Genomic DNA, 27,526 nt, shown 5'->3' with positions numbered 1-27,526 from the left:
ATTATTATATCCAGTTGGAGCATTGTACCAGTTCCACCAGTAGCCAAAAGCCTGATACTACCACCACCATGCTTAACAGCTGTCAGTGATGAATGCCTTATCTCAAATTCTCCAAACTTTTTTTTTCTCCATATCTGACCATTTCATAGCAATACAAGATACCAGTTTTACAGCAGATTCTGACCTACTGCCTTTTGTTTTCAGATTATATTTTTATATCAACGCAACTATCAGCCATAACATTAGCACCACTGACAGGTTAGGTGAAACACAGTGGCATCTGTCAAGAAGAAATTAGGCAGTGAGTGTACAGTGAGTTCCTGGAGGTGATGTGTTAAAAGTAGTAAAAAATATATACATATAAGAATCTGAGACACTCTGACAAGGGCCAAACTGTGAAGGCTAGATGATTGGGTCAGAACATCTCCAAAACATTTACCTTTACAATTATGGCATTAAGTGGACACTCTTATCCAGCACAACTTACAAAACATCAGGCAGGTCTTTCTGATATGCAGTGGTCAGTAGCTACCAAAGATAGTCCAAAAAAGGGCAACCGGTGAACAGGCGGCAGGATCATGGGCACCTCATTGAGGCTCAAGGCTCATTGATGCTAATCATGGAGGCTCTGACTCTGACAACTAGCAGGACTTAAAAGGATCTGCTGCTTATGTCTTGGTGCCAGATACCACAGGACACCTTCAGAGCCTCGAATGTTCAGATCGGATGTTGCGGCACAAGGGGGACCTGCTCAACATAAGCCAGGTGGTTGTAATGTTATGGCTGGTGGGTGCATAAGACCTATATGAGAGCTTATGCTCACTGTTCAACACACTACAGGTTGGATCAGCTACCATGGTCATGACAAATTGCCTCTGCGTCGCTCTCCTATTACACCGCCGAAACACTAGTCTGGCAATGGGCTTTCTGTGCAACTGTGGGCACTTCTTTTGACGCAGTATAATATAACAATATAACAATGGCGGCTGAAAAGGAGCAGATTTTTTGAGCCAGAGCCAGAGTTTGAGCCAATAGCCTTTATTATTTTAATGAAACACTCAGAAGACAACATTTGAGGAGATGGTCTGCATGGCCCTGGAGCTGATTAAGGCAGAAGCAGAGCAAAATTTCTGTGCTTATCCAGCCATCAGAAGACATGGACGAGGATGATTTGACGGACGCCGGTAGATCCGGTCACCTGGTTTGTTGTACGCACACCTCAGTGGCTCAATCACAGTTCTTGCCATGCGTAGGCTATGTGTACGCGACAGCATAGATTCCATAGTTCCATAGTTGGGCATGAACAATAACACGGGGGCATCTTTTTCCAGGATGATGCTCACTGATGCTCCCTGATGCTCACAGACTTGCGTGTATTCAGTAATACATACAGATACATACAGTACTGGGCATGTTGAAATATGTAAAACAAAAAAACACCATCATGAACAACACACAATACACTCTCTCTCTCTCGCTCTCTCATATATAGACAAACACCACCACACACACAGACAGAGAGGGGAGTCACGATCAGAGGCAGTATGAGCTCTGTGTGTGGGAGTACAGTGTGTGGTGAGTGTGAGGGAGCTCGTTGGCCCGGTGCTGCGCTGCAGTGGTGGAGTGATCTCTGCGACTGCACACCTATCAGCAGGCCAGTGTGTGGGCGAAGCACATTATACAACTCCACTCGTTAGCCTACACAGGGCCACTGCAGGCCAGTCCGTGCGGGATGTAGGCACACACACATACATACAGAGGAACGCTCAGAGCAACATGTACATACAGACACACACGCAGACAAGATATAGTGTCTAGCTCCACATCATGTCCTAGTACAGCACGATATATCACTTGCTTGTCTTTACTGTAATATTAAGAGGGCTGAGTGTATGCAAATTAGCTTGAGTATCAATATCGGACTTCTACACTACATGGACAAAAGTATTGGGACATCTGCTCATGTATGGCTTCTTCCAAGGGTATATTAAAAAAAAACTCCAACTTTTGTTGGAGTAACTGTCTCCACTGTCCAGGGAAGAAGGCTTTCCCCTAGATTGTGGAGCATTGCTGTGAGAATTTGATTGCATTTAGCTTGAGGTCAGGATGTTGGACAATCACCACCCCATCTCATCACGTCCCCAACTCATCCCAAAAGTATTGGATGGAGCCCCATTAATCATTCCAGAGAACACCGGTCACAATGCTGGGGGGCTTTATACCCTTCCAACCCACATCTAGCACTAGGCATGGTGCCAATAGGTTCATGTTTATTATCTGCTCCAGAGAGTCCTATTCTATTTGCAATACCTCTCTACAGGGTCTAGACAAAGCGGTAAGTGTCCGGCAATTGCACATCCATGTCGGGAATGGGTGCAACTTAAAGAGGCAGAACGCATCTCATTAGAAGGGGTGTCCACAAACATTTGGACATACAGCGCATCAGTGGAAAATGGTGGGTTGGCCATCTACCCACCCGGAGAGAGAATGGTTAATTGTGCTATCTCAGACTCTGGCCGCTGATGGCAAAGTGAGATGGCTCAGTATTCCCGACCCCTAGGTCATTGCGGTAGAGCATTAAGACCACTGAGCCAATCTGAGTCTATAACCGTAAAGAATTATTGTATTTATATTGACAGATAATTAGGGATTTTTCTAAACATCGGTACCAAACACCAGAGTTCCTGCAGGTGCTTGAGGAATCTGAGTATTTATGGGATCAAACTAATGTCCAAAATAATGCAGGCTGATCTTAAACCATGCAGAGGATTAGTTCATGTTTTCAATGTATATATGTATATATATTCTAAGGCACATTCCTAACACAATACATTCTAAGGTCATCACAGTATGGTTGTTTGTGCATGTCCTTAACTTCAGGGTATAATACTAATAATTCCCTTTTATTTTATTAAAGAATCAGGGACCACATTTTTCAGACCAATGTTCTTCAAATTAATTCATTAAATTGATTTTGCTCTATTTTTTTATTCATAATGAAATGTTTTCAAATTACTGAGGTTTTGATGTGACAGTGATACTAGCGTTCTCCTTTCTCTCTCACTTCCACACACATTCACATCCATCCACACCCAAACATTGCCTCATCAGTCCTGCTCAGCCTTGACCACGCAACACTGCCCTATTAAAGACAAAAAATAAAATAAATAAATAAAAAAGGAAGCACCTCAGAGTTTTTCCCCTCATAGCCACCATTAGTGTAAACTCCCAGTCAAGTCCTTTCCAGTGAAGACACACCATTAATTACCACAGACATCATTTAACAGCGCCGGTTAGCTTCCCTGCTTTAGAGCGGCTGCCTGATGAGGCCGCCTTTCTGGTTAATATCATTACTGGAACGCGGACTTCCCAGATAAAGCGGTTAAGCCAATTGAGCCATGCTTGGAAGGCCTGCCGCAGCCTCGGAGTTGAACTGGCTATTGAACCAATTAGCAGAGATGGAAGAGGAGCTTGGCAGTGATTACTGCTGAGTCACTCGGTACGGCCTTCTGTTTCAGCCACAGGACCGCTACGCCACACAGGCCGGACAGAGCCGCCCTGGTGTACGGTAGTGCGTGCGTCAGCACGTGTGCTAGTGTGAGCATTAGCTAGATGAAAAGTGGACGGCCTAGAAGTGGCTGTATGCCATAGGTCTATACCGCACTGCAGATAATGAAGGGTTATCTATACGCATATAAACAAAACATACATCATCCTCAGTTAAATCAATTACTGCTAATGGAGCCAGGCTTCTGATAGTGTATATATATATATATATATGTGTGTGTGTGTGTGTGTGTGTGTGTGTGTGTGGTGCAATAAAATGATTCTTTGGAAAGCTTTGTGATATAAAGGTATGTTCAATAAGCCTTTGCTCTCCAGAGACATGACGAAATGAGAGAGCGAGAAAGAGAGAGAGAAAGAGAGAGAAAGACAAGAGAGAGTGAAAGATAGAGACTTAAGAACAGAGAGTGTGAGAGCTAGAGAGCGCATTAGAGCAAGACAGTGATAGAGCAAGAGCCTGTGCGAGAGCGACAGTGAAAGAAAGAGGAGGAGAGAGAGAGTGTGCAAGAAAGCGTAACAGCAAACGAGAGCGAGAGACAAAGTGAGTGAGAGAGTGTGAACGACAGAGCGCGAGAGCTAGACAGAGAGAGCAAGGTAGTGAGTGAGGGAGGAGAGAGAGAGTGAGAAAGTGACAGAGTGAGAGCGATAGAGAGAGCACAAGAACGTGAAACAGAGCAAGCAAGCGAGAGACAAAGCAAGAGAGAATAAGAGATCGCGAGTGATAGACAGAGCTAGAGAGGAAAAGAGAGAGAATTGGAGAAAGCACAAGGAAGTAAAACAAAGCAAAAACGAGAGAGAGACACACTGGGAAAATGAGAGGACTTGGGAGACCGCAGGATTGAACGAAAGAGAGTGAAAAACAGAGAGAGTGAGAGGCAGAAAGAGCAAGCCAGAGAGCGAGAGAGACATGGTAAAGGAGAAAGAGAGGGAGAAGAGCAAGAGAGAGTGGGAAATGGTCAGAGAGAGCAAGTGAGAGAGAAAGAGAGAGTCCAAATGAGAGAGACATAGATGAAAGTGTGTGTGTGTTCTGCTAACAGGTTAGGGACTAACTGAGTGGGAGTGATGCATGGCTGTGTTCCAACAGAAATGTGTGCCTCTCAAACTCTTGGTGTGTGTGTGTGTGTGTGTGTGTGTGTGTGTGTGTGTGTGTGTGTGTTTGTGTGTGAGTGAGTGAGGGAAGCTCTTCCTCACCCCTGTCCTCTGTTGTCTTAGTAGACCCTTGGGCCAACGTGCTGGTGAGCAAATAAACCAGACCCGACTGGAACACACAAACAAGGAACAAGCACACATCGTAAACACTCCTCGCCGAGACTGAACTCACACCCAGGGGCCATTCAAGACTTGTGTGTTTAGCAGCGAGGCACATTACACTCCTGCAGCTGAAATTAGTGGAGCTGCGGCACTCACCAGAACCCGCTTCTGGAACCCTGGCCAACAACCCGATCAGAGAGGAAATTCAGGAACTCTGGCAAAAATCACCAAAGAGTCACATTTCATTCCAGCTGCAGCTCACTGTTTATTCACCAGCTGCTGGAACGTGGAGCCCTCAAACGCATTCAGGAGCTCTCCAGCGACCCCTGATCTAATCAGACCCACCATCTCTTCCATTACTTCCAGTTATGCTGCATATACCTTACAGCCAAGCCAGCAGTATACCTCAATCCTAAACAGTTCAAGTGTGACTGGTCCAAATCAAAAACGCATGTTACATAAACTGTGTATGGGCCGATACCACTGTGGAATTAATAAACCATATATCTCACCATGTGGGAAAGACCTCAGGCATCAGGGCTGGATTAAACATTACTTCACTAACTTTATTAAACAAACTATAATAAACAAACATGTACATTCGTCCAAATCAGCTAACTGTGCACCCTGACTGTGATTGGTCCAAATCCCCACTCTGACTGTGATTGGTCCAAATCCCCACCTTGTTTGTTTTGAGACCTCCCCCTGACTGTGATTGGTCCAAATCCCCACTCTGACTGTGACTGGTCCAAATCCCCACCTTGTTTGTTTTGAGACCTCCTTCTCACTGTGATTGGTCGAAATCCCCACTCTGACTGTGATTGGTCCAAATCCCCACCTTGTTTGTTTTGAGACCGACCTCTCACTGTGATTGGTCCAAATCACCACCCGGACTGTAATTGGTCCAAATCCCCACCTTGTTTTTTTTTGAGAACTCACTCTGACTGTGATTGGTCCAAATCCCTACTCAGTCACCACTTACCATTAGTTAGTAATTGTTGGCTGCTTTGTGAGCATGTTGCTAAAACACAAGTCAGCTCAGCTGTGCAGAGTAGGTGTGAAGCTCTGCGCTCTGATAAAACAGAGATAAATGAAGGCCTCAATATTGGCTTCAAAACTTTCCACCAGCTCTCCAGAGTTAGTAGTAAGTGTCTTACAAAAAAAGGTTGCAGGGCTGCTGCTGGGCTGAGATGTGCAGTATAACAGTGTAATAATGTCTTTTTGCACTTCAGTTTAACAGTGCCTCTGAAAGCTGTCCCCAAGCCTTTCTTGCGCTCCAAGAACACCTGAGACAAGCTCTTGGGAACACAGAGTACCAGGCAGATGGTGCGGTGGGAGCGGAGTTAAAGAATAGTAAAAGAAAACAAAAAGAGTAACCACTGGGGGAGCTGGGAGCAGCGCAAGTACTGGTATAAGTTCTGAATTTCTCATTTCAACTCAATCTGTTACATAAGTGACAAACTAAAGCCCAAAATAAAGTTCATAAATAAAATTAAGTGATGCTATGATTTAGTTTGGTGATAACCCACCACATACTTATTACGAAGAGCTTAAATTCAGACAGGGTGTCCATACAGTGTATTTTACCTGTAAAATGATGGGTGTAAAGTTACTGAATCATGCTATCACATGCCCTCCTCATCCTTCCATGTTAGAAATAAGTGAATATCACACATATTTTAATGTAACATATGAGGATACAACCAAACAACATACTGAAGGGAGGGGCAGCACTACTACTCTCACTATTACTACTACTGTCACTCATAGCAGTAATACTTGCACTCAATGATATAAGTATCATATCGGTATCTGCAGAGATTTGCCTAAGCATGGACACACTGTCATTAATGTGAAGCACAGAAACTTATAGAAGCGCCCCCAGGTGGAGAATCTTCAGTCTGCTAAACTTGAGAATTTTGTGGTTATTTATTTATTTATTTTATTACAGAATAAATATGTATTCATATATATTTAATACAAATAATATATATATATTATTTTTTATTAAATATATATTATAAGATATATAATTATATAATATATAAACGATTTATTCTGATGGTTTCATGGTATGGGGACTTTCTTCAGGTTTGTTGCTCATTTTAATGTCAAGATATAATGATTAAATAATCTTATCATGTATATAATACAGGATAAGCACTAGACCCTTAGAGTACTACAGGTTTGCTCGGCCCCACAAAATTCTCAAGTTTAGCAGGCTGAAGATTCTCCACCTGGGGGCACTTCTATAACATTCTGTGCTTCACATCAATGACAATGACATATTATATATAATACAGTGGTGGAAAAAGTATTTAGTCAGTCACCAATTGTGCAAGTTCTCCTACTCAAAAAGATGAGAGAGGCCTGTAATTGACATCATAGGTAGACCTCAACTGTGAGAGACAAAATGAGAAAAACAATTCTGAAAATCACATTGTCTGATTTTTAAAGAATTTATTTGCAAATAATGGTGGAAAATAAGTATTTGGTCAATAACAAAAGTTCATCTCAATACTTTGTTATATATCCTTTGTTGGCAATGACAGAGGTCAAACGTTTTCTGTAAGTCTTCACAAGGTTGGCACACACCGTTGCTGGTATGTTGGCCCATTCCTCCATGCAGATCTCCTCTAGAGCAGTGATGTTTTGGGGCTGTCGGCGGGCAACACAGACTTTCAACTCCCTCCAAAGGTTTTCTATGGGGTTAAGATCTGGAGACTGGCTAGGCCACTCCAGTACCTTGAAATGCTTCTTACGAAGCCACTCCTTTGTTGCCCTGGCAGTGTGCTTGGGATCATTGTCATGCTGAAAGACCCAGCCACGTTTCATCTTCAATGCCCTTGCTGATGGAAGGAGGTTTGCACTTAAAATCTCACAATACATGGCCCCATTCATTCTTTCATGTACACGGACCAGTCGTCCTAGTCCCTTTGCAGAGAAACAGCCCCAAAGCATGATGTTGCCACCCCCATGCTTCACAGTTGGTATGGTGCAACTCAGCATTCACTCTCCTCCAAACACAACGAGTTGTGTTTGTACCAAACAGTTCTACTTTGGTTTCATCTGATTATTAGACATTCTCCCAATACTCTTCCGGAACATCCAAATGCTCTCTAGCAAACTTCAGACGCGCCTGGATATGTACTGGCTTAAGCAGGGGAACACGTCTGGCACTGCAAGAGTCCCTGGCGGCGTAGTGTGTTACTGACGGTAGCCTTTGTAACGTTAGTCCCAGCTTTCTGCAGGTCATTCACTAGGTCCCCCCGTGTGGTTCTGGGATTTTTGCTCACCGTTTTTGTGATCATTTTGACCCCACGGGCTGAGATCTTGCACGGAGCCCCTGATCGAGGGAGATTAGCAGTGGTCTTATAGGTCTCCCATTTTCTGATTATTGCTCCCACAGTAGATTTCTTCACACCAAGCTGTTTGCCAATTGCAGATTCAGTCTTCCCAGCCTGGTGCAGGTCTACAATTTTGTTTCTGGTGTCCTTCGACAGCTCTTTGGTCTTCACCATAGTGGAGTTTGGAGTGTGACTGTTTGAGGTTGTGGGCAGGTGTCTTTTATACTGTTAACGAGTTCAAACAGGTGCCATTAATACAGGTAATGAGTGGAGGACAAAGAAGCCTCTTAAAGAAGAAGTTACAGGTCTGTGACAGCCAGAAATCTTGCTTGTTTGTAGGTGACCAAATACTTATTTTCCACCATTATTTGCAAATAAATTCTTAAATCAGACAATGTGATTTTCTGAATTGTTTTTCTCATTTTGTCGCTCATAGTTGAGGTCTACCTATGATGTCAATTACAGGCCTCTCTCATTTTTTAAGTGGGAGAACACACACACACACACACACACACAGGGATATTAGAGAGGACTGTGTAAAGTAAAACTTTTGCACTGGACTTTATAATAAGCTGTTGAAAAGGTTTTTGCCCTTCTGGCTCTAAAACACAAAGCCTGTAAGCCTTTGTAAGGCCGGTGCCGTTCTGCTGCTCCTGATATTGCGGGTTAGCCCTGCTTTTCTCTGCCTTTAATTACATTTCAAAGTCAGGATATTTTAGTCCCGAAAGCATACAAAAGCAAACTCGCCCACACATACACACACATGCACACGCACACCTGACATCCTCTCAAAGGAAAAGAACTCTCCTCTCCTTCTTCTTTAAGGTGCTAGCGCAGAATATAACCCCCCGACACACAAACACACTTGCTGCATTTGACTCAGAGTCAGGCAGGTTGGCCTGGACTGCTACATCAGGATTCCTTCAGCTTCTCCCATCACCCCGTTCACCATATGACACATCGCAACCCTGAACTACGATGTCTCGAGGTTAGGCACAGAGCCTTGTCTTCCACTTCATAAACATACAAAGGCCTCCCTCAGTTTAAGGGACCAGGCGAAGACTCTCCTTGGATAACCGTCTTTACTTTACTCTGAACAACAGCAAAGCACATCTTAGGGGATAAGCTCCAGATGCTTAAATAAGCATTTATGTAGGAAATCCCAAGAAATACAGCCTCTGAACAGGCAATGCAGCTCTCTCTGAAGTTGTAAACAACTGGAAGCAGAGTTTAATTAGCTCTTGGCTGTAAGAAAAAGGAGGTGGGTGGGAGTACTGGATAGTAGGCTGCTGGATTCAACAGAGAAAACACGAAATGGAAAAAAAGAGAGTGCAGATTTATGGCCAGCTGACTGAGCTTGACCCTCAGATGTGTGGATAAACTTGTGTGTAATGATGGCTATATTAAAAAAATACCTGTACAAGGCCGCAGAGCTACAAGCGCAGCAGAACAGGGATGGTTTGCCCTGCAGATTAAAACCCACACCCAGTGAGAAAGCCAGAGTGAGAATCAGGTGAAGTGTTTGTTACACATCAAATCAAATCCAATCAAATCCAATCAAGTCATCTCCGCGCATCTGGAGGCCACTGCTGCTGCTGTCGTTGTCGACGCTGTGGCTGCTGTTGAGCAGGGGTCGTCCTCCTGTACCATGTAAATGGAGCCATCAAAGACACTCATCACAAAGTCTAATGAAGTTGCATAACAGCAAAGCCTGAGCGAGAGAGAGAGGAAGGGAGGGAGGCAGCGAGGCACTGTGTGTTTGTGTGTTGACACTCTTTGCTAGTTTGTGTTCTTTAAAGGGCTTTAAAGAGCCCATACCACTGAAACTGGATTGTGAATATGGTTGGGGGGGGGGGGGGGGGGGGGGTTTGGGGTCGTAACCCGTCTTGTAAACAAGAAAGAGAGAGCCCACACAAATTGGCCAGATTCTACCAATTCCACCATTTATGTTGTCTTTAGCTGTGCTTCAGTCAACACAGCCCTTACACTGCTTAGATTTATCCAGAAAACAGGGAGAACTGAAGAAGAATTGGAGCCTCAAAGGTTCGGCTTCATAGAACAGATTCCTGTGCTTGTACTGTGCTAGCATATAGAAGTGTAAAAGTGGAAGACCATCTGCTTTTTTATGTTTATTAAAATATCAATGTGGCGATTCATATGAAAGTATTAATGCCCAGTTGGGAACAGGATGTTTAACAGGTACAATCTGAAAACTGTGTCAACCTCCCTTTATCCCTGCTGCATTATTCAGTAACTACAGGGACTTCTGTACAAACTAGTGGGGCTATTCTTTAGTGACAGAAGGTTGTAGTAACACTTCTGGCCTTCTGACAAACCATAGGTGTTTTAAGAGGTTTAACAGATAGTTCTGTTGAGCCAGGTTCGTTATCAGATGGCTGTACTCTTCACGCCTCACAACCTGTTGTCTTATAATCTGAAATCTTTTGGCGGTTGCACACTACACGGCTGATCAGCATCAGGGGCTCACGAATGCAAACTATTTTGTTAGAATTACCAAAAGAATGATTTCAAAGAAAGAAATGCGGGATATGGGTTCTGTAAGCTTGATTCAGTTTCCAAGAAGAGGTGCAAATTCTGCCAAGACTTCATGCTGCAATAAAATAAATTACAGCACAATGCCAAAGAGTCCCAGTCTATACTTTTTTTTCCCCTTCTCCCCTCCACCAGGAATGTTCTGCCTGCTCTAAGCACTCACAGTATTATCCACGAAAGCAGGGGGTAAATTCAGGGCAACTCTGCGGCTGTCAAATCAATCTGAAGGCTTGGGAGAGAGAAAAAAAAAAAAAAAAAAAAGAAAAAAAAGAAAAACAGTGAGAACTGTGAGGAGAGGAGCAGCCGTATACAGCCTGCCCTTTCTGTCAACACGTCTTCCCTCCTGTTGATGCCCTTAAAGCAGGAGAGCGTTAGGAGGCCATGAAAAGACAAAGCCACCCAGGTGGTGCTGCCTAGCTCTCGCTGCAAAGCCTTGTTGACCTCGACCTGCTCCACTCGTCTGAGGCACGTCTGCCCACACACGCCAGTTAGACACTAGTAAGGCGGAAACGGAGAAGGGGGGGGGGTGCAAGGGGGAGAACTGACCTGTAACTGGAGCCTCGATGTCCAGCAAGTTCTTCTCGGAGCGCAGGATGGCGGCTCCCTCGCTGATGAGCCGGAGGGCCACACTCTCCTCCACACGACCCTCTTTGGTGAGGTGGGCCTTGAGGACATCTACTTTGGGCTTGCCATCGCTGTCAAAGACCTCCTTTACGGTCAGCCTGTGGCTGGGGGGGAAAGGGACAGCTGGAAGAAAACAAAACAAGAGAGAGAGAATATGAATCTGTGGGTTCTTTAGGTTGGTGCATTTAAAGGGCAGCATAGTAAGAACGCAAACACAGACTCTAGTGTAGTTCTCATGTCTCAGAATCTAAGAATCTAAGGCGAAAATGCACTTCAGTCAGCTTTGGTTTGATCAAAACGAACCCTGCTACGATTGCTCGGTTAGTACGGTGTGCCGATACCCGATACTGATCAGATACCATTGTTCAATTAATAAACCATATACCTGACCATCTAGGAGAGACTTGCAAGAATCGGGTTCCGTGAATGGCTCAGTCCTTTAAATCAGACTAATTAGCCAATACCGATCCAGCTACTTTTGTTAGTATCGGTATCAAATCCTAGTATCGGATCGGTGCATCCCTAACATTTACATCTCAAACTCTAAATCTTCTGAAAATAACATTACATGTGTGACTGTCTTCTATCAGTCCTTTCTAATTATTAGGTCAATTAATTTGGGTCGACTATCAAAAAATGACACAAAATTGGCCTAGGCATCTAAAGATTAAGAGAGAGGGGAAAAAGATGGGATCGGATTGCTCTCGGTATTGACAGATACTAAATGCTGCAGGATCAGTATATGAAAAAATGGTATCATGCCACCCCTACTTAGCTCTTAGAACTTAGAGTTCTGCATGTTCAACAACTGAAAACAGAAACAGCCGTGTCAGCATTTTCAAAATGCTCCATTAATAGTGAACAAACCTTTTTCGTGGGAATTGGAGGCCAAGACAAAAACTACCTTCGCAAAAATATCTGGCTATCTGGCAACCTACAGCTGACCCTAACTCAAAGCCTTACTCACATTGCTGCCTTTGAAGATAATCTACAAAGACTGAGACTGGGATAAAGTGACCAGCTGTTGATGGTAAACAGCCTTCATCCTAGCCATGCTTCATACCATTTGATTTCAATGAGTATGTTCCAATTATGTCAAGTTCTAACAGGATAAACCTCCATAGATACTGCACGCCAGCTTCTGGCACACGCACACGCACACGCACACGCACACGCACACACATCTTAAAACTGCTGTTAAATACAAAGGCAAGGCTTTAATGATAATGTAACCAACAAACCCTCTAAGAGGCAAAGAGAGTGTAGCAGATTGCTAGAACTTAGAAAGAGAAGTCAGAGGTTTTCCTGATTTATATGTAAACACCATCCGGGCTTAGCCAGCACCTAAACAATCACGCGTTCAGACAGAGCGTTTCCGAGCTAAGAGGTAAGGAGTCTGCAGTTTCAGTAAACGTTAATTAGGCTCTGAATTGGAGAAATTAGCAAAGCTAAACAGTAATTGTCTTTCTGTCTCTATCGCTCTCTTATACAACTTCAATGCTTCGGCTAATGGCTCCGTGGTTACAGACACAACTTGCAGCCAATTAATTTCCATAGAATGACTGGAAGAAAAAGACAAAAACTAAAAACCATAAATTTAAAAAAAGAAAACTGCTTAATGATTCAGATGCACGCGCCCTCGCCTTTTAATATGAAATGCAACGTTTAAATACGGACTTAATCAGCTAAAGCCGCGCTGTGATGGCCGTCTCCAGTCGTCTGATTACTGAATGTACTCTGGTCTATCTCCCTCCAGCATAATGAAACGAGTCCAATTTTCACCAGGCAGCTTAACAACCAGCTAGACGTCCTATAAATACAACTACGGATCTGCGCTCTCTATTCGCACATTTTGTACAGTGGACACTGCCAGTGGACGATCTCAGATCTCAGGCCTTTATCACTACCAGTCAGAAATTTTAAGGACAGATGAAGCGACGGTCTGGTTTGCTCCCTGAGGCTGTGACGTATCAGATGTTTTGGGGGTTTTTCGGACAGTGCAGTTTTAGTTTTAAAATCTATGTGATTTCTATAAGCACAGAGGTTGGCAATGTGAATTTATATCACAAGATTTGCAGATATTGTAATTTATATATTGTAAATATAAAATTATATATTATAGAAATAACAATATATGACAGTAAAAATACTAAGATAAATAAATAAATAAATAAATAAATAAAACAATGACTCCTAAATTTCTATTCCTGCAGATTACACAATATTATATTTCATTTTATGACACAGATATTAATTGTTTTTTTCTGCAATCATTTCTGGCTGACCATTTTTCACGTTTTGACATTAGATGAATCTGGCAGTTCTTCTTTACATTCACATTCATGACGAATGGACCGATAGAAATGCTTCTACATATTTCTGCCTTGAATTTCACAGAAAGTTACGGTGGTTCCTTCCTACTCTTGTAAACTTACCATCCTGGAGATACAAGGTTTTTGAGTGACAGTGCAGATATACACGCTCACTGTACACAGTCCTAAATGACTTAGTACCTAAATAACAACCCCTGCTTTACTTTTGAGGCGACACACTAACCCTCACATTGGTCGCAACTGTAACCACCAGCAGCCTACAGAATCTTTAATAAGCTAAAGGGACACTTTCACACTCCTACATAGGAAAACACTCTTTTTGTGGCCTATATGACCATTTATTTGAGCCGCTCAAGTTCATTTTTGATGTAATTCCAGGACAGGGTTGTTGGTGGTTCACCATGTTTTGGCATCCAAACCTTTAGCATGAGAATAATAGAACCCAGGAACACACCCAACATCACTGAGATCTTGAGATCTGAAGCCCTTATCACACACTTTTTACATGTTCGGTAAAGTTGGGTCAGCACTAGTTTACCAGGAAAATTCTCAGTAAAATGGGAGCGGCGTCTGCAGCACCGATGGCAAACAGCCCTTTCATCTGTGAATCGTGATATTTGCATAGCAGTTTTTATTTTATTTTACGTTGCTGGTGCCTTTTGTCTACATGACCAACATATACCTACATATTCATACTTACATATACCATTTACTTTTATATCAGTGCTTAAAGAACACTGCCCAACAGTGCAGGTTTCACTACACAGACTGTTCTCAGCCCTGTTTTTCTGGATGTAGTGCAGCAGATTTTGAACATGGTTTGATACTACGATACAATACTTTGGAAACCCCATGCCTCAAAGACCCGGGGGTTGTCACTCACTCAGGGGTTGTAACAAGTGGGTCCTTTGCACTTTGGGTTAGATGGTTAGGCCGGCGCTAAAAGCTCACAATCTGGTCAAGATTTATAAAAAAAAAAAAAAAAAAAAAGGTCAGGATATCGGAGTCTACAAGAACACAAGCACAGACAAGAGCGCAGATAGAGAATCGGCTAATGAGAGGAGAAATCCAGAGGCCAGAGGCGTACACTCTGCTGCTGATTCTCCATGTCTGTAAAACGCTGCTGCTCATTAAGTTGACGTGCAGCTGATGAATTGTCTCATTAGGAGAATCAACCACAAGTGTTGCTTAAATGACTTTCAGCAGCTTCGAGCCGAAACTAATTTCACATCCTCATCATCATCATCATCATCATCATCATCATCATCATCATCACCAGTGGCCGTACGTGGATCTTCTGAAGAGCATGAAGGCAAGGAGTTGGTCTGAAGGTCTGGTGATGGAGGAATAGAGTGAAAGATCTGGACCAAACTAGAGAGTTGAATTCATACACACACACACACACATACACACACACACATACATACACACACGGTCTTGGACTCAACTTTTACACTCACCTAAAGCCAATGTAAAATATAGGGTCTAGCTGAGGCTGAAATTATTCCAGATTTAACAAGCAAACCGACTCCTTGGGTGTTCTCATAACGAATGAACTCATACAGACACACACACACACACACACACACTTTTGCAGGCCAACACTGGAGTGAGTGACCCTTTTCGCCCTGTTCTCACACTGAACCCACTTCTACCTCTTAGCACTTCCAAAAAGGCCTTAAGAGGATGTGGAAAAAGTTACTGCTCTTTTCTAAGAAGGGATTTTCGGAATAAGGGCTGGTTTCAGTGTAATAACACACACTCCCAGGGCAAGGTGCATCTTATAGAGGACATCTCAGCTGTAAGTGTATAAAAATCAGTTAAGTGAATAAAATAAATTGGCCCTCATGCTGTATTTCCACAACTCTGGTAAAGCTGTAAAAGACTGAAGTTTACTGAGCAGTTTCACGCCGTGTACAGCACACAGCTGACAGCTCCAGACTCTCCATGATGGGGGCAGCTTTGAGTCATTCACAGATACACCAGTTCAAGGCTACTATGGAAGTTAACTGGGCCAAGTTTCCACATGGGAACAGAAAGTTCTCCAAAGATCTCTCAAAACTGCAGCATGTGCTTCACGATGGTCCCCTCATAAAACAACAGCAGCTTAGGAAAGCGGTTTCATAAGGATTACACTGGACCTGAGCACTACACGAAATGAGACTCCTCACCACCACCTCTCTGCAACCTTCTACAGGAGATTTCCAGACGGGAGATTCTTGTACTCTTGAACTTTCTATATTTTATCCGTCTTCTCATCTATTCCTCTCGTTTGTCATGGGATCGGACTGTCCTCAAAACAGCTTACTGCTAGACTTGATTGGATCTGAGAAACCTTGCATCTCTAAAACGACTTTACAGTAGAAGAAATCAACATTCCTTACACTGCACAGCCTTATGCATTCTGGAGAAATGTTAAATGGGAACAGGTAATATAGGTTCTGACCATTTAAAGCCAAGTGTATCACATATTAAATACATTTTGAGACCTCTGTAACATCGGTCAGTTTAATGAAATTACTTACTACACTGTTTTAATGGATTATGTATGTTTTAGTTATTGGCTATATTTAATTCTTAATTTTATCATTCATGTAACTTTATTTATTCATTTATCCCCATTTCATCAGTCATTCAAGTTATTTAATTAGTCTGATTTGCTATTTTTCTTATTATTGCAAATACTATTATGATGATTATTATTTTTTTGGCTTTTGATAATCCTAAATATCTGTATTAACTCTCCCTCAAATGTACTTTTAAATAAAGATTTTTTATTTATGTTAAATGTACAATGATGAATAATATTCTAATAATACATTAAATAAATAATAATGATTAATGATATAAATAAGAAAATTAAGTAAGATAGTGTTTTTGCTCCCTGGTGGACTATCTGTGCACTACAGAAAAATAATAAATTTGGATGGATGGATGGATGAATAGATGGATGAATAGATGGATGGACCGATGGACGGATGGAGAAATTGATCAGAAGGTCAGATAAACACTGTTTAGGCTTTAAAGGGTTAAAATACATTTGTGGTGGAGAGGTACATATGTAGGATGGACTCACCACTATTTTAACACTTGGGCAGTGGTGGCTTAATGGTTAGAGCACTGGATTACTGATGACAGGGTCCCTCGGCACTGCAGCAAAGGCTGTGCTCTCTGTCTCACTGTGTATTCACTTGTGTGTATGTGCAGTCACTGTATGGATGGGTTAAAGGTGGAGGTCAAATTTGATCTGTGTATCAAGACCAACGGTGACTGTGGTTGTCTTTGCAGGTTCTGCTGTAGGTTCACTGGTCATTTTGGTTATCAGATGAAATGGCCTGGTTCCTGACACCAGCGCTGTGAGGAAATCTGGGCTGGCAAGCTTCTCTACAGCATACCACTTTACATCAGACCACTCTCAATGACTTTGTTTACCTTTTTAATACAGAACTATGCAGAATTTTGGAAACTCGGTAGAAAGTCACCTTCAACAGCTGTTTGCACTGTCCGTCTTCCCCCAAACACACACACACACACACACACACACACACACACACACACACACACACACACACACACAGGCCTCATTAAACATGCACGTGTGGAACGTAGATGCTGTCTGCGGTATCTGTCATGGAGACTCAAACTCCTCATGTGAGACCCAACCACACATTGAACAATTTCTTCAACCTTTATTCATCCCACTTAATCCATACAACCCAAGAGCCTCCTGCTAGGAACACCACATCAAAGCAAAAAACAAAATAAAAACAAAAAAAACCCTGAATTGTCCACTGAACGCTCACATCTGCAGTGACCAATCGGCCTTTGAGACCTCCCCTGTTAACACCAGTCATCTGGCGTGTGACCGCTTGCCTACGCAGCTTAACCAAAAGGAAATATGGTGGCGTAATGTGTTTTATGAGGAGGCAGCTGGCACTGAAATCAAGCGTCGGGTCATGATCATTTGTCATTGCTGATGGGACGCAGTGTTTTGACATCTGAAGAAACTTTTCCAGCCTCGTTTACGGGAAAAGTCAATAGGGCGACTCAGACGGAGCGCAGCGAAAAATCTGCATAACTGGAGAGAGATCGCGCGCGCGAGAGAGATTAAAACGGAGAAACCGCTGCCCCGCCTCTCCTCCATATCAGCCAATTATCATGCATAATGCAAACAGCTCATCTTGCTCCTGGCATGGCCGCACAATCAGAAGCTCATGCATAATTCCAGGCACCCCAGGAGTGGGACTAATTTCTTCAGCCGATAAGACATCTGATACAATGCCCTGATTACGCCAAACAATATCGGTCATGGCCTGGGTCAGCAGTTCCAACAGAGATGTGGGATAATTGTTCCGGCAGACAAGCATAGAGGAGCATTACTCCATTTTCTCTCCCTTTTCCGACTAATTTAAAACTGTGAAATATGCAGAACATGATAAAATAATCATTCCTTCAGCGAATGGCATCAGCACGTGTACTTGGTGCCTGAGAAAATGCCTGGATCAGCTCCATTTCTGGGTTTACACTGATCTCCTGTCAGTCATGCCTTAAATGTAAAAATTAATTAGGGTAAATGTTAATGCCATCACGCTGCTCAGACATGAGAGTATGATGCCCCCTATGGCCAAACTCTGAAACATTACTCGAATTCGTACATATGCTGCATTTCTATTGGTGTTTTTTTTTGGGGGGCAAGAACTCTCATTCTTATACTTACACTTGCTGACCACACAACAACAACAACAACATTAACTATTTGCAGCTACAGTGCCACAATAATGATTGTTCAGATCAATTGTATGTTTTCTAGCTTGGTTTTAATCTCTACTTAGAAAGACAGGCCTGAATCTGCACTAATCAGGATCCCATTCAAATCCCATTCTTCCAAGCACTCAATTATTAAAATCATCGCATTGTTACAAAAGCCTTCCTTTAATGTTTTTGAGGAGGCAACGATCCCCTCGAGACCTCTAGCTCATCTGGAAGATCCATTAACTGCCCGGCGTGAGCCTCAGAAGCGGCTCTGAGGGCTCACTATTGGCCTGCTTAAAGAGCCAGAGACCCGTCAGGAAAGCGCTCGTCTCGGTCGGGCGTAAATAGGAACCTTCTATGAGCAGGAGCGAAGTACACTGAGTGAGTGAATTCCCATGTAAGCGATAGTGAGATGAGAAGCCCTGGCAGAAAGCTCTTACAAAAGTGGCCTTGGAGCCAAAAGCTGCTGAAACCATCCGTGACTCATTAGTTTTCATTAGTAAACGGAAGTTGCTTTGGGCAGACTTCCAGATTTAACCCCTGGGTCGGAATTCTACTCACATGATTTCGTTTGCGCACTCCGGAGAAAGGTGTTAATAGAAAAATGAAAGATTTTGCAACACACACGACCACAGAAGAGGGAGGAGGAGGCGGCGGCGCCATTTAGACGACACGCGTCTTAGGAGGCAACTGAACGACATTTAAGCTTCAGATGCTCCTTTAATAGAAATACACAGCCAGACTGTTTGATATGCAGTACGGAGGCCTATCCTGCAGGTCTACTCCTATTAAGGGCAGAGCAACACAGAGAGACTTCAAATCAGTCGCTTTCGCTCAGAATCATCTCATCTGAGGCTGACCCGCCGTGCTCTCAGATCAGTGTCCGGGCCTGGTGGCCTGCTGGCTGCCACTTCAGAGGGAAGCGGCCCTGCCGCCCTGTACCACTTGTCAGGTCGGCAGATGCCAGGAGACACTCTTTCTCTCTCTGCTCGGCAGCGTTTAGACAGCATCTGCTAACAAACCAGCACATCTAGTCTCTGGAGATTGCTAGAATCTTAACTTTGCTATCCTGAACGGGAGCCGAGAGCAGAGCTTCCCTCAGTCAAGTCGTATATCAAAGGCGCTCGGTTTGTTTTTCAGGGAGAGGCATGTGCATTGGGGGCCCTGCCTTAAGCCAACATTTACTTTGCGGATTCGGTAATGTATGCAGAGTGTCTTCGCTCTGTTTGCTTTACATTTAAAGTACATATCGCCGGTGCTGGAACAGCTGATTACACTGAAGTTTACATGAGACTGTACCATCCTCAGCCTGCTCGAATACAGCTGGCGCTGCGACACTGGAAATCTTACATAACAGTAATTAGATCAACCTCAGAAAGGGCACACAGCCGTGTTGAGGGTTCAGAATACAAATGGTGCTCTAAAATGGTGCTCAGAAAAATCTGCATAACTGGAGAGAGATCGCGCGCGCGAGAGAGATTAAAACGGAGAAACCGCTGCCCCGCCTCTCCTCCATATCAGCCAATTACCATGCATAATGCAAACAGCTCATCTTGCTCCTGGCATGGCCGCACAATCAGAAGCTCATGCATAATTCCAGGCACCCCAGGAGTGGGACTAATTTCTTCAGCCGATAAGACATCTGATACAATGCCCTGATTACGCCAAACAATATCGGTCATGGCCTGGGTCAGCAGTTCCAACAGAGATGTGGGATAATTGTTCCGGCAGACAAGCATAGAGGAGCATTACTCCATTTTCTCTCCCTTTTCCGACTAATTTAAAACTGTGAAATATGCAGAACATGATAAAATAATCATTCCTTCAGCAAATGGCATCAGCATGTGTACTTGGTGCCTGAGAAAATGCCTGGATCAGCTCCATTTCTGGGTTTACACTGATCTCCTGTCAGTCATGCCTTAAATGTAAAAATTAATTAGGGTAAATGTTAATGCCATCACGCTGCTCAGACATGAGAGTATGATGCCCCCTATGGCCAAACTCTGAAACATTACTCGAATTCGTACATATGCTGCATTTCTATTGGTGTTTTTTTTTGGGGGGCAAGAACTCTCATTCTTATACTTACACTTGCTGACCACACAACAACAACAACAACATTAACTATTTGCAGCTACAGTGCCACAATAATGATTGTTCAGATCAATTGTATGTTTTCTAGCTTGGTTTTAATCTCTACTTAGAAAGACAGGCCTGAATCTGCACTAATCAGGATCCCATTCAAATCCCATTCTTCCAAGCACTCAATTATTAAAATCATCGCATTGTTACAAAAGCCTTCCTTTAATGTTTTTGAGGAGGCAACGATCCCCTCGAGACCTCTAGCTCATCTGGAAGATCCATTAACTGCCCGGCGTGAGCCTCAGAAGCGGCTCTGAGGGCTCACTATTGGCCTGCTTAAAGAGCCAGAGACCCGTCAGGAAAGCGCTCGTCTCGGTCGGGCGTAAATAGGAACCTTCTATGAGCAGGAGCGAAGTACACTGAGTGAGTGAATTCCCATGTAAGCGATAGTGAGATGAGAAGCCCTGGCAGAAAGCTCTTACAAAAGTGGCCTTGGAGCCAAAAGCTGCTGAAACCATCCGTGACTCATTAGTTTTCATTAGTAAACGGAAGTTGCTTTGGGCAGACTTCCAGATTTAACCCCTGGGTCGGAATTCTACTCACATGATTTCGTTTGCGCACTCCGGAGAAAGGTGTTAATAGAAAAATGAAAGATTTTGCAACACACACGACCACAGAAGAGGGAGGAGGAGGCGGCGGCGCCATTTAGACGACACGCGTCTTAGGAGGCAACTGAACGACATTTAAGCTTCAGATGCTCCTTTAATAGAAATACACAGCCAGACTGTTTGATATGCAGTACGGAGGCCTATCCTGCAGGTCTACTCCTATTAAGGGCAGAGCAACACAGAGAGACTTCAAATCAGTCGCTTTCGCTCAGAATCATCTCATCTGAGGCTGACCCGCCGTGCTCTCAGATCAGTGTCCGGGCCTGGTGGCCTGCTGGCTGCCACTTCAGAGGGAAGCGGCCCTGCCGCCCTGTACCACTTGTCAGGTCGGCAGATGCCAGGAGACACTCTTTCTCTCTCTGCTCGGCAGCGTTTAGACAGCATCTGCTAACAAACCAGCACATCTAGTCTCTGGAGATTGCTAGAATCTTAACTTTGCTATCCTGAACGGGAGCCGAGAGCAGAGCTTCCCTCAGTCAAGTCGTATATCAAAGGCGCTCGGTTTGTTTTTCAGGGAGAGGCATGTGCATTGGGGGCCCTGCCTTAAGCCAACATTTACTTTGCGGATTCGGTAATGTATGCAGAGTGTCTTCGCTCTGTTTGCTTTACATTTAAAGTACATATCGCCGGTGCTGGAACAGCTGATTACACTGAAGTTTACATGAGACTGTACCATCCTCAGCCTGCTCGAATACAGCTGGCGCTGCGACACTGGAAATCTTACATAACAGTAATTAGATCAACCTCAGAAAGGGCACACAGCCGTGTTGAGGGTTCAGAATACAAATGGTGCTCTAAAATGAGCATAATTTGGGTTGAGAAGAGGCAGGCAGAAGGACAATGACATTACAACCATTGTATTACTAATGTCAAACATATGAACTACATCGCTCTTGTAATTTCATCCAAGCTCGGCCCTTCCGAACACTCCAAGCTGTCGGTTGTGAACACACTTTTCAATGGCGGCTGCTTTAAAGGAATTTAACCCCCCACCCAACCCCTAAGCCTGGCTGCCAATCACCACCAGTCATTCGTCACCAGGCACGATCCTCAAAGTCATCTCAATAAATGTGAACATGACTAGGCAGAAACCAGATGGCTGTACGGTAAAAGAAACCAGTATCCAGTGCTTTTGAGGGTGGTGTGTGATTGCCTGTGGTTCTGCGGTGTGAGAATATGGCTGTGCACAGCAGCTTCTGGCAGTGCTGAAAGCGCTGAGGCTGCAGAAGTGGCTCTGAGCCCCTGGAGGCTGTTGAGTGGGCGAGGGTATCAGCCTGCTGCACCACAAACTGCCACTATCCAGCAATTTACTCTCCCACACTGTCGCAACCATCCAGCGCTCGAACCCCCTGCTGCTGCCATCTAGCGGTTTACCTGCCCACACTGTGACCCCCCCTCCCTCCCCATCAAGCATCTTACCCACCCACACCGCTGCCACAATCCATCCAGCGATTTACCTACCCACACTGCTACTGCCGTCCAGCACTTTACCTTCCCACAACGCTGCCACCCACCAGCAGTTTACCTTTCCAGATTGCTGCTGCCATCCAGCAGTTGATGCACCCACACTGCTGCCAACATCCAACAGGTTACCCTCCCACACTGCTGCCAACATCCATTAGTTTACCTTTCCACACAACTGCTGCCATTCAGCACTTGAGCCACCCACACTGCTGCCACCTTTCACAGTTTACCCACCCACACTGCTGCCAACATCCAGCAGTTTACCTTTCCACACCACTGCTGCCGTTCAGCACTTGAGTCACCCACACTGCTGCCACCATTCAACAGTTTACCCTCCCACACTGCTGCCACCATCCGGCAGTTTACCTTTCCACACTGATGCTGCCATTCAGAACTTGACCCAGGCACACTGCTGCAACTCCCAGCGGTTTACCCTCATACAACGCTGCAGACATCCATCGCCTTATCTTCCCACGCTGGTGCCAGCATCCAGGAGTTTACCCTCCCACACTAGTGCAGCCAGCCAGCAGTCTACTCCTTCACACTGCTATTGTCCTCCAGCTCTTGACCCTCCCACACTGCTGCCAACATCTATCAGTTTTTCCTCCCACACTGCTCCCACCATCCATCACTCTTTACCCTCACAGACTGCTGCCATTTAGCAGTTTACCCACCTGCACTGCTGCCAACAGCCAGCCGTTTACTCTCATACACTGCTGTTGACATCCATCGGTTTACCTTCCCACTCTGCTGCCACCATCTAGAACTTTACCCTCCCACTCTGCTGCCAACATCCAGGGGTTTACCCTATTACCATCCAGCAGTTCATCCTCCCACACTGCTGCTGCCACAATCCAGCATTTCACCTTCCCACACTGCTGCTGCCACAATCCAGCAGTTTCCTCCTTTCACACTGCTGCTGCCATCCAACAGTTTACCATCCCACACTGCCACAATTGAGCTCAAGCCCCAACTCAACAAAGACAGACAGAGACAGAGAGACAGAGAGAGAGAGAGGTTCACAGTATACTGAAACATCAATAACACAGAGAGAGAGAGAGAGAGAGAGAGAGAGAGTGAGAGAAAGATGAATACAGTACATTAAGAAGGATGGTGCCACTCTTAAATGGCAGACGGTGCTTTCACCCATAACGGCTGAGAGGAGACTCTCCATTGTGGTTAGAAGAGACGCACTGATCACTGATCTAGCAGAGATGAGAAAGAGCAATGCTGCACTTATCTACCGCTGCCCACAAACACTTACCACTCCGGCAATTCCGGCAGGCAGGCAGGCTTAAGTGCACTGCACTGATGGAGGGAGGGGGAGAAAGCCAAAGGGCGACAAACAGACAGGAAAAGACTCCAATACATCACTGCATTAGATTGAAACACCCTCCAACACAATGACTGCAATAGCACATATACGTGACCAAGTCAACGATGAGTTAAAAGAATTGCTTATTAAAAGAGCCCAACCGCTACTGATAGTGGCATCTTAAATAGGTGGTGGTTACTGTGTCGGAACTGACCAATGCCATCAGCAAAATTAGCAACTTGATCTGTACCTTGCCAGTAAACGCAATAGTCTTAACAACCTTTGGTAACTGCTGCTTGCATTGTTTTTGTAATTCTGTGCATTTATACTATGTAATACGTGCAATATTCTACTGCTAGTGCTCCATCCATCCTTGCATCCATCCATCATGAGCATCAGTCAATTCATTCATCCATTCTTGCATCCGTCCATTCCTTCATTCATCCATCCTTGCATCCATTCATTCATTCATTCATCCAGCCATCCTGGCATCCATACATACATTCATGCTTTCAAGCATCCATCCATCCATCCATTCTCACATCTTTCCACGCATCCATCCATCCATCCTCCTCACATCTATCCATCCACACATCCATTCATCCATCCACGCTTCCAAGCATCCATTCCTTCATTCATCCATCCTTGCATCCATTCATTCATTCATTCATCCAGCCATCCTGGCATCCATACATACATTCATGCTTTCAAGCATCCATCCATCCATCCATTCTCACATCTTTCCACGCATCCATCCATCCATCCTCCTCACATCTATCCATCCACACATCCATTCATCCATCCACGCTTCCAAGCATCCATTCATCCTTGCACCTTTCCACGCATCCATCCATTCATCCTTCCATGCTTCCAAGCATCCACCCATTCATCTATGCATCCTTCCAAATATCTTACCATCTAAGCATCCATCCATACAGGTGCCCAAACATTCATTAATCCATCTTTGCATCCATCCATTCATTCATTCAACCATCCTGGCATCCATCCATCCTTGCTTCCAAGAATCCATCCATCCATCCATCCTCACATTTTTCCACGCACCCATCCATCCATCCATCCATTCTCACATCTTTCCACGCATCGATCCATCCATCCACACATCCATTCATCGATCCATGCTTCCAAGCATCCATTCATCCTTGCATCTTTCCATGCATGCATCCATCCATCCATCCTTCCATGTTTCCAAGCATCCATCCATGCATTCTTCCAACCATCTTAGCATCTAAGCATCCATCCATCCAGGCGCCCAAGCATCCATTCATCCAGGCCTCCATCCAAGCTTCCAAGCATCCATCCATTCATCCATTGCTGGAGTGAAATATTGTAATTCTGTAATCATAAGGGTAACTCTCAGGGTACACATTTCTGAATACATTTTTTAAATATTCAAATATTACGAATCCACTTAGATAAATGATTTTACCCCCACACAGCAGCCAGAATCTGCAGAGGAGCTTTTGCTAATAGTCTGTGTTAGCCACTGGCACAGGCAAGGGGAATGCAAACCTAACTGGGCAGAAAAGAAATCGCTCTTTCATCAAAGCTCTCACTCAGAATACATACTAATGCCTTCACAAACACAAGTTTTCAAACATCCTTCAACAAAACACTATTGGATTCCTAATTTGATCCAAGAGGTTCGCATTGAAAAAGCAGCCAGCGCTATTGGAACTGAATTGCTTGGTGTTGAAGAGTGCACAACACAACTCGGAGCCAATCGGCCACCTTGGGACCAGCTGAATCATTCTGCACAGAACAACAACAGGAAAAAAAAACCAAGAAACTCAGCTTTTTTAAAGGCATTACATAAACAGGAGACACTCTCCGTGTAGTAAAACACATTAAAACTGAGACAGAGTCTTGGCTTCAGGACACGCTAAATTGGTTTAAGAATTCTGATTCAGCAGGAGCCAAACGCTGCAACACCAAGTAATGAAATCCTGAGTAAAAACAGAAGAGTGTATTGGGTCCAAAAGTGAAGTTTCAATTATAGGTAATTCTACTGTAAATATACCACTGTTTAGTTAGTTAGTCACGCGTTGGTGGAAGTGCACGCCTTCCGCTGTGCTGTGTGAGCTAAGCAGCCTGTGCATTTGGGATTGGTCGTGTTCTATTTTTTTTTTTCTTTTGAACACTCTCACTCGGCCGCACCCTTTTGAGTCAGAAAATCAATTAATTTTTTTTCCCCTCCTAATTTCTAACCTTCGCGACCAATCAGAGCTTTGCAAATTCATTGGGCAGCTGTCGTTTCCTCAGAATCGGCCCACATTCCTCCGGAGACTTCTCGGGAAGTGCACGCAACATGAATAATACGCCGCGGATTAGTCGAACATTTAAGGCCATGACAGCGAGTGGCTGCCAGTTTTCATTTAGCAGCAGTTCAAAAGGAAGAAAAGCCGGAGCACAAATGAGCAGTAATCCCCCTCCAAATCCCAGTCTACCCGTAAACGCTGTCTAAACGAAACTGCCCCAGTGACGTCTACTACTGCTAACTCCTCTTAAATTACCAGTTAAATTACTACTTGTTTTAATACCTGGTTCAAGTTCGCCAAGTGTGGCTAAATGAACAGCGCGATGGTCTTCCGGGCCTCACATTGGTTGCTTTTTTTGAAAGCCGTCTGCTGTCGATAACAGAAATCCTTAAACACATGCAGATTATGAAACAAGCCTCATCCCTTTGAAATAGAAAAGGAAAAAAAAAAAAAAAAAAAAAAAAAGGAGGCAAAACAGTGATTTCCAATCAGGAACGCTGGAATCAGCCGAGCGTAATGAAAGTGAGTAATGAAAGAGAAGCCTGAAAGGCGATGGCCACTGTATGACCCCGCTTAGGGCTGGAAACGCTTAACTTTAATCTACATAAGGACAGATGGAAAAAAAAAAAAAAAAAAAAAAAAAAAAAAGGCTCCCTACACACCCCACACACACACAGTATTCCACCCACCGACAGCCACCCACACAAATCAAAGACCTGAAGACTATCTCAAACATTCAGTGCCACAATGACTCAGAAACACAATGCATGGGCGACAGGCTAGCCACAGATACGGACGGCCGCAAGCTTTTCACATCATTTAGCTCAGTAACAGATTTAGATATAAAAAAAATACATAAATAAAAAAAACACAACAGCCCAAACATCAAACGGCAGCGAGCTTCGAGACGCGCAGTGAAGGGTCAATTTAGACATTAGGTCGGCTCTCTTTGCATGCGTTAGTGGGTGGGAACGCAGGAAAGGACCTAAACAGAGCGGAGGGAAGGCTTTGAAGCAGGGGCCTGCAAATGAAGGGTGCAAATGTGCAAGGAGAAAGAGAGAGAGGGCAAGAGACAAAGAGAAAGAGGGGAACGAAAAAGAGAACGAGAGAGAGAAAGAGAGAGAGAGAGAGAGAGATAGAGGTGGTGCTGTATTATTTTGTGCTGGCAGGTTTGAAGGCCGCTGGGACGGAAGCTGATCCAAGGCCAGGTGACGCCCACACGCATCGCGGTTGGTGCCCCTGGCACACTCGGGTATGAAGGAAGCGCAGAATTCAAACGGAAGGAAGGACAAAGCGA

General features: G+C 44.2%; 1 protein-coding gene across 2 annotated transcripts in view; it reads right to left on the bottom strand.

Annotated features, from left to right (window-relative positions):
- LOC140562345 (protein phosphatase 3 catalytic subunit alpha) overlaps positions 1-27,526 on the bottom strand; it is a 106,462-nt gene that overhangs the window by 45,589 nt on the left and 33,347 nt on the right. For both annotated transcript variants that reach the window (XM_072687892.1, XM_072687893.1), the window contains exon 2: positions 11,262-11,462. In XM_072687892.1, coding sequence (XP_072543993.1) covers positions 11,262-11,462 — 201 coding nt within the window. The remainder of the gene's footprint in view (positions 1-11,261; positions 11,463-27,526) is intronic.

The sequence above is a fragment of the Salminus brasiliensis genome, chromosome 9 (genome assembly GCF_030463535.1).
Source record: "Salminus brasiliensis chromosome 9, fSalBra1.hap2, whole genome shotgun sequence".
Taxonomy (NCBI): domain Eukaryota; kingdom Metazoa; phylum Chordata; class Actinopteri; order Characiformes; family Bryconidae; genus Salminus; species Salminus brasiliensis.
Note: the sequence above shows the minus strand (reverse complement) of the source record. Positions and strands in the feature narration are given on the sequence as shown.